Source organism: Leptodactylus fuscus, chromosome 9 (genome assembly GCF_031893055.1).
Source record: "Leptodactylus fuscus isolate aLepFus1 chromosome 9, aLepFus1.hap2, whole genome shotgun sequence".
NCBI classification, from domain to species: Eukaryota; Metazoa; Chordata; class Amphibia; order Anura; family Leptodactylidae; genus Leptodactylus; species Leptodactylus fuscus.
The window spans coordinates 17309338-17317978 of NC_134273.1; the positions used below are offsets into that span (position 1 = coordinate 17309338).

Here is an 8641-nt window from a genome sequence, read left to right on the forward strand (position 1 = left end):
AATTGATGACCTGTCCTAAGGAGCTCTCATTAATCAATCAGCCTGTAAAAGTCCTTTAATGGGAGGGACTTATCAAAACTGATGCAAAGGTAAAAGGTCATGTGAACAAAGGTGGAATCTTATTGGCCGTCATGGACCAATTTACTTTAACCTCTTTGCACTAGTTTTGATAATCTTCCAGGATTTTTTGGTATTCGATGTAACTTACCTTTCCCGAAACAATTTTTTCATATATTTGAATGGGCTGATCGGCGAAAAATGGAGGATAACCAGCCGCCATTTCATAGATTAACACACCTAATGCCCACCAGTCCACTGCTTTGTTATAGCCCTAAAATAAAACAAAAAAAAATATAGCAAGATGACGGCTTTACCATAAAGATGTTTTAACCCTTTGAGCAGTAAAAGAAGTTTTAGATCAGGGAAAAATCTTAAAGTCTATGACGAGCTAAATGTCCTAGAGGTACGAGTGTATTTCACGCTGCTTTCCGGTATAGTGTGAAAGGTCAGCCGTTTTAGATTGCACTGATGAAATCCTAGTTTTCCCACTCCCCAAATAAATCAGAGATGCAATACCAAACACAGCCCAAGGACAAAAGGGGAGCAATTTCCAGGGGAAAAAATAAATATAAAATATATATCCTTATGCTGGGTTCAAACCGGCGCTCGATCTACGTTCTGAGGTTTGGGAAACCTGTCATGCCGAGTCCAACCATGAGCGTCAGTGAGCATTTTATGCTCTCCGCAGCGAAACTGTTTTTTTTTTTTTTTTTGTGTTTTTTTTTTTTTTTTTGTGTTTTTTTTTTTTTTTTTAAACCAGACACAGAATACTGCATGTCCTACTCTGTGTCCGGTTTAAAAAAACGGTTTCGCCGTGGAGAGTCATAAAACGCTCACGGCCAGACACTTTTCAAACCCATTCAAATGAATGGGTTTGGAAAGATGCCGGCAGGTTTCTGTCTCCTACCCTGTTTGGTGCAGGAAACGGAAATCTGCAGAATGGAGACCCCGGGCACAGATGTGAACGAGCCCTTACTAATATTATAAATGTGAAAGTTTGTGTGTTTGGATGTTTGTTCCACAATCACGCCGCAACAGGCGAACAGATTTTTCTCAAATTTTGCACATACGTAGAATGGCACCTGGAAATAGAACATAGGGCCAGGTTTGCCGAGTGCGGGTACCGTATTCATGGTCTGTGTAGGATGTAGGACCTGAAATGACGTCACGCGCGGGGCTCCGATTGGACCAGGGGACTGCGGGGATGGAGCTATAGAGCCACAAGCTGGCAGCACACTGACATGAAGAAAATGGCATTGTGCATGTCAGCAGCCGAGAGACACACATGCCGGCATCACTGGAGCCCGGCGCGGAGCGGTGAGTCCGCCCCGGGGTCGTAAGGGGTAGAGGGAACTGTGCCGAAGTCCCACGAACCGCCGTGTACCTATGCTGCGTGCCGTGCATGGCCGCAGCAGCTGCGCTGAACACTCTGCCAACCCTATGCACCCCTGTAACCTTGGCGCACGGGAGCCTGGGGTGGGGTGAGGCCAGGGTCGCAGGTTTGGGTAGGTAGGAAGGGGGGAAAGGGGGCACAGGTTGGTGGGGCCTTTAGGGAGGGGGAAAAGGGGCACGAGTTAGGGTGGTAAGGGGGCCCGGGAGGGGGGAATGGGGGACCGAGTACGGAAAAAGGTGGTGGTGGGGGAAGGGGGGGGGGCAGGGGGAGAGGAGGGGAATGGGGCCAGCGGAGCGCAAGGTAGGAGTCCATGGGCGCACTGGTGTTGGATGAGTCCGCTGTGGCCACAAGGCAAAAACTGGGGGGGGGGGGGGGGGGGGAGGCCAGGCCGGCGCTGTAGGTGTGTCGCACAAGGGGTGTGGATGAAGTCGTGGGTAATGCTAGTATAATATATATATATATATATATACATACTGCAGGGATTTTTATAGACTGTATTGAAATTAAAAAGGTATAATATGAATGAAAGAGACGTTAAGGAGGACCCATCACTAGGTATGAAAAGCCCAATGACATTATTGCATCACATAGACCATTCCAACGATATAGGGCATTTTAGAGCCCTTGTACCCGACAGAGTCCAGTCCATGAGAAATGGTCTGTGTGTGGGTATATCAGGTTATACTACCCAAGTGGGAGGTAACATCACAGTTTCTATGGGGGTGGGGTGCGAACGTCATGCAGTGTTACTGCCTACTTGGCATGTATACCCCAAACTGTTTAAATACTAAAAGAGCTTATATCTTTGGAATGGCTGATTTGGATAAACAAAACACCAAAGTGCAAATGATGACAGCGCTATCACAACTGGTGACAGGTCCACTCCACAGATCCATAGTACTTGATTGTATGTACTCCTAAACACAGATCATACAGAGGAGAGAATGCACACACTATAGAGAACCTGTGGACACCAGAAACAGTACAAAGACAGAATTGATAGGACATAACATATGGGAATAGTGGTTACTTGCCTTGCTCAAAATAATTTCTGGTGCCAGGTATTCTGGGGTTCCACATAATGTCCAAGTTCTTCCCTTTACTCGCTTGGCAAACCCAAAGTCTGTGACCTGGAAAAGAAAGCATGTTACTTTATCTAGTACCTCTGCCCTGTCCATCATCCTGTACACCATCTCCGTGAGGAGATCCGGCTGGTGTAGAGGGTCAATGGGAGTCAAGGCAATGCTCCCTGGGAAAAAAAAACATGAACGTAGCGTGTGAATGAGGCCGCTCACCTGAATATATCCTTGTTGGTCGATTAAGAGATTTTCTGGTTTGAGATCTCTGTAGATGAGGTCTAATGAATGGAGGTACTCGAATGTTAAAACTATCTGAGCTGCATAGAACCGTGCGTGGGGCTCACTGTAACGAAATAAACCACTTTAGATACCTCCAACAGCACCATCTCATACACAGGTACAAAAGCATCTAAAAACTGGTAATGAACTAACCTGAACCTGCCGATTCTTCTTAGATGTGAGAACATTTCACCCCCAGGCACATATTCCATAACCATATATAAATTTGAGTTATCCTGTAGGAAAGAAAAAAGTATATATTAAGATAAAGGAAGGATCCTGTTGTAACCCGATAATGGCAGAAGTAATCCAATATGGATGGCCTTCTCAGAACAGATCTGTAGGGGTCCTGCACAGGTCAGCGTGGATCCCGGTATCATTTACACTCACAGTGGCAGATGTAGGTACTGCAGCACTGCCCAATAGACTTCAATGCAATGTAAACATTACAGGGAGCCACGCTATCCTGGTATAGCTGATCTGTGGGGGTGTCGGACAATCTTTAAAGATTAACAATGACAACTCAAAACAATAAGGTTCAAAGTTTAGAATCTGCTACGAAATAAACCCCTCAAAAAACAGGAATCCCGATCTTTACCTTGAATGAATACTCCAACCTCACCAGGAACGGGAAGTTGACGGCTTGTAATATCCTCTTCTCGTTGAGTGTGTGTTCTATCTGCTTCAGTTTTACCACCTGTATGGCAAGAAATATAGAGGTCAGAGTCAGATCACTAAAGAGAGATCACTGGGCTGGGGATAGAGTAAGATTTAGGATGGTAGTAAAGTAAATCGCTAACCAGATGAGGTCTGTTGCAATGGTTGTTAGATAATATTCACACGTGACTGATTTGTCACAGATATTTTTGTGGCTTAACAATCATCTTTGTACAAGAGACTGAGGTTGCTGAGGAAGCCTGTGTATGGACCTTTGCTATAGGACAATGCCAGAATTTTCTCTAACAAATCCTTCACCAATAAGCTCAGACACGACCCATTTGTTGCAGTTTTCTCTCTACAATACGAATGCACGTCGAAGGAGCGTTCGCCACACTATCTGGATGTAGAGGACACTTGCAGTTGCACTTGAATTGTGAAGCCCCCTCATCCTGTTGTGGAAAGCCTTTCAGAATAGCAGATTCAGGGAGAATGCACATGGGCCATGTTTGCTGCAGAAATTCCTGCGACGGTCGCATTCATCTGCACAAGGCTTGATAAAACCATGAAGATATGACCGGTACAAGATATTCAGATGTATTTATTGACTGAAGTCACTTCTGCAAACCATCTGCTATCTGTGTGATTCCACCCTTAAAAGAGGAGATACACAAAAATAGGATAGGGCAGGGAACCTTCAGCTCTCCAGCTGCTGTGAAACTACAACTCCCAGCATGCTCCATTCATTTCCATGGGAGTTCCAAGAACAGCAGAGCAAGTATGCATGCTGGGAGTTGTAGTTTTGCAGCAGCTGGAGAGCCGAAGGTTCCCTATCCCTGGGATTGGGGATAAACTGTTCATAGGCTCAATGAAGGTTGCAGTTTTACCTCAGCTTTGAGAACGTAATGGTGGCGAAGCCCAGCACTCTGCCATCTCCGGCATTGCCATTGATACGAATAGGGTGGGGGTGCACATAATGAGTCCATCAATACATTCAGAAAGATTGTAAAATTCTCCCAGTCTCGGGATTGGTGGAGGTCCGAGCAGTCAGATAACCCCCAATGTTCAGCAATTTCTTCCCTCCCACAGTTAGATCTTGCAATGATTCGCTATGTAGTAGCCTAGCACGTATCTACGACTCCAGTTCTGACCTTAGAGTATAAGAGGTTATATCATTGCTTTTTGTGAACACAATTTGTTCTTTACTCCAATAATTGTAGCAATGAAAACAGACTTGTCTATAGAGATCTGATAGGCTGCAGCCTCATGACTATATGATCTGTACAGGAAATGGCTGGCTCCACCGCACGCGGGGGCGGCAGGTACGAGCTTTAGAGCAAGTGCCGCTCCACAAACCACATGCTTAAACTGTAGAGCAGAACACCAATGACAAGACACCGAATCTCCCCAAAATCTATAATCTAAGTGACTGGCAGGCAAGCCAGAAGTTGCAGTTTCAGGCCACGTGTTGCAAAGAACCTTATGTGCATCTTAAAGTGCTTGCCCTTTTTGTAAACCTCTTCTTAAAAGGCCAAAAAGTCAGAGGAATCATTTTGAGTATATCTATTGTTTCTGGAGTATTTGTTTTTTTATTTAAAGAACTGCAGGTGCCTCTAGGGGGAGCTGGTTGCATACAGACTTACTGCAGTGAACTGTATGCAGTCTTCTCAAACACTCCCTCTAGTGGTGAATGCAGGGAAACTATTTTATATCCTAACTCTATGGGAGGGATTTTTCAAGCCTGGCAGGCAACACACAGGGACTGGAGACAACTGCTTTCAGCCCTGAGAAGTGTATAGTATAATATTAGTTGGATATGACTCCATGCAGCTGATCAGATATTTATGGACTATTATTATGGACTATTTCTGCCCAAACCCTTTAGGGCATGTTCACACTGAGTTTTTTTGCAGACGGATTTTGACACGGAATCCGCATCAAAATCCGCCTGCAAAAAAAGGCTCCCATTAACTTCAATGGGAGCCGTTTACAGACCCCCAAGATAAAATATCTGCAAGTTTACAGTCTACTTTATGGCAGAAAGTGGTTTTGAAGGTTATGACGATATTTACGATGTAAACAATCCCTTTAAGACAAGGCTCAGAGGAATTAGACCTGCCTTCTGTTTATCCAGGATCTTCATGGCGTAATACTGATCGGCTCCTTTATGCTTCACCAACATTACTCTTCCGAATGAGCCAGTGCCCAAAGTTTTTATCCTCTCGAAGTCATCTAGGCTGGCGGTGTTCTAGGAGAGGGAGACACAGACGCGTTACATTATTTAACTAATTGCAGACCAGAACGCTCACTTGGCACACGGGCACTGTTTGCATTGGACCATGTACAAATATAACAGAAGCCAGGCTGACTAACAGGTTTATGAAGATTTTGGCACAGACTGTGTGTATGACTGGGTATGCAAACTGATGACAAATGTGTAACAAGAGCAGCCATTGTGTTCCGATACATTACAAGACGGGGCCTCTCAATTTGTAATCGTCCATATATTATATACACACTATGTGATCAAAAGTATCCAGACACCCCCAAAAACATAAGTTTTTCATATTAGGTGCATTGTGCTGCCACCTACTGCCCGGTACTCCATATCAGCGACCTCAGTAGACATTAGACATCGTGAGAGAGCAGAATGGGGCGCTCCGCGGAACTCACGGACTACGAATGTGGTCAGGTGATTGGGTGCCACACATCACGCAGGTCAATGCTAAACGACACCTCGCTTGGTGTAAGGAGCGTAAACATTGGACCATTGAACAGTGGAAAAACGTTGTGTGGAGTGACGAATCACGGTACACAATGTGGCGATCCGATGGCAGGGTGTGGGTATGGCGAATGCCCGGTGAACGTCATCTGCCAGCGTGTGTAGTGCCAACAGTACAATTCGGAGGCAGCGGTGTTATGGTGTTTTTCATGGAGGGGGCTTGTACGCCTTGTTGTTTTGCGTGGCACTATCACAGCACAGGCCTACATTGATTTTTTAAACACCTTCTTGCTTCCCACTGTTGAAGAGCAATTCGGGGATGGCGATTGCATCTTTCAACATGATCGAGCACCTGTTCATACTGTACGGCCTGTGGCGGAGTGGTTACACGACAATAACATCTCTGTAATGGACTGGCCTGCACACAGTCCTGACTTGAATCCTATAGAACACCTTTGGGATGTTTTGGAACGCCGACTTGGTGCCAGGCCTCACCGACCTACATCGATCCCTCTCCTCAGTGCAGCACTACGTGAAGAATCGGCTGCCATTCCCCACGAAACCTTCCAGCCCCTGATTGAACGTCTGCCTGCGAGAGTGGAAGCCGTCATCAAGGCTAAGGGTGGGCCAACACCATATTGTATCCAGCATTACCGATGGAGGGCGCCACCAACTTGTAAGTCATTTTCAGGCAGGTGTCCGGATACTTTTGATCCCATAGTGTATCTGCCACCAGCTACATCCAAAATAGTATACAGCCTTCTCCTTACAAATACATTAGACGCAGTTAGGTGTCCATGCTTTGGCAGGGTTTGTCACGTACACATTGTAACAACTTTGCACTCTTGGCCTTCATTGTTATGGTGCATTTTTATACATGGTAGCAGCTTGTAACCATTATGTGTCAGACACCGCCACTCCAGTGTCACTTCCCTTCCACGACTGTCACCAGGCTGAGGACAAGCTCGTCCTGGTGTTTGCCCTCATGTTGATGTAGTTTGTCGTTGCCCCAATATACCATGGTGCTGCACACATATCAAGAGCTGCAACACTTCCTCCCTCTCCTTTACTGCGGAAAGAGTTTTTTTTGGTGACTATACAGTCAGCCTGCGGAGAGGGAAAGGGGAACTACAGGCTGTGGGAGGCAAAAGGTTAATTTCCTCATAAGATGCATTGCTAAACTGTATTAAAGGCTTGTTATTACAGACACTTATTCCCTATCGACAGGATTGGGGTCATATCACTGAATCCTCCATGTGAATGCTGCACCGTGCACTTGTGTAACCAAGCTCCATTCACTATTATCGGGCTGCATCCTCAGAAGACCCATAGATGTAAACGGAGTGCCGACCATGCAAGCAAACGGGGGCTTCATTTACATGGAGTTTGCCGGACACCCACAGACCCCTCTTGCAGACAGTGCCAGCCTATAGGAGTAGATGGAGGGGTGGATTAAAGCAAAACTCACAAAATCACCTTCATTACACCATGAATGAAGGAACTTTCTATACTCCATGACTCTATTATAGTGTTGGGTTGATCTTCTCATACATGTAGTGTCCCTGCCTGATAACCAGTCCACATTAAGGACATCATGCCCGGATTTCTGACACGTCCCAGACCACAGACTCGCCTCCCGACATCAGAGGTCAGGGGAAGACAAGAATCAGACTGTTGGATTTTCACATGTCCAGCCTTTTATTCTCAGGAGATCTGCATTTTTCATGTGCAAACCACATGGACCCATTATAGTCTATGGGGTCCGCTTTTTTTATGGGGATTAGGTTTCCGTTCAGGGGGGTTCCTGAACGGAATAAGACAAATTAGCGAAGGGCCTGCACTGCCACTACCTGTTACGTCAGGGGTCCTCTTCCCAATGAGTGGCTTCAGCGGAACAGACCTGGGAGATTCCACTAAAACGGAAGAACCAGGACGCGTGGGAGGACACCGGAGCAATGGAGACAGGTGAGTAGGCATTCCCCCCCCCACTGCCCTCAGCTTATTTAAACGTTAAAAGGGGTTGTCTATTTTTGCCTGGACAACCCCTTTAAGCGTGGGAATGATACATTTTATTTCAAGCACGTCTATGAATATTTGGCTCAAACAAGTCCTATAACAGTTTTGCAAAAAATTCTTTAAAAAAAGGCAAAATAGTTTTGCTTGGCCGCATTTTCCAGACTTTTGCACGTCCACTAGTCTGATCCTTTTACAGTGCACGCCACATCGCTTCCTCAAAAAGCATATCGCTTGGAGAGACTATGCAAAAAATAGCTTACATGGGTGCAATACCAGACATGGCCTATGCTCAAGTGTGGCGCTGGTTGCTTAAATAAAGGAATAAATCCCAGGCAATCCTTTAGAACGCAATGATCTAATTGCCTTAACATCTGCATCACTTCTGCCCTCACAAAGCACAGAGGAGCGGCAGGTCAGCCATAAATATACATCTGC

The 8641-nt window shown here is 45.8% G+C and overlaps 1 protein-coding gene across 3 annotated transcripts in view; it reads right to left on the reverse strand.

Annotated features, from left to right (window-relative positions):
• Positions 1–8641, reverse strand: part of PRKACB (protein kinase cAMP-activated catalytic subunit beta) — a 42842-nt gene that overhangs the window by 6183 nt on the left and 28018 nt on the right. For all 3 annotated transcript variants that reach the window (XM_075287059.1, XM_075287061.1, XM_075287060.1), the window contains exons 3-8: positions 5588–5716; positions 3410–3508; positions 2965–3047; positions 2749–2875; positions 2488–2583; positions 209–331 (exon numbers count right to left, since the gene is read on the reverse strand). In XM_075287059.1, the coding sequence (XP_075143160.1) occupies positions 209–331; positions 2488–2583; positions 2749–2875; positions 2965–3047; positions 3410–3508; positions 5588–5716 (657 nt within the window). The remainder of the gene's footprint in view (positions 1–208; positions 332–2487; positions 2584–2748; positions 2876–2964; positions 3048–3409; positions 3509–5587; positions 5717–8641) is intronic.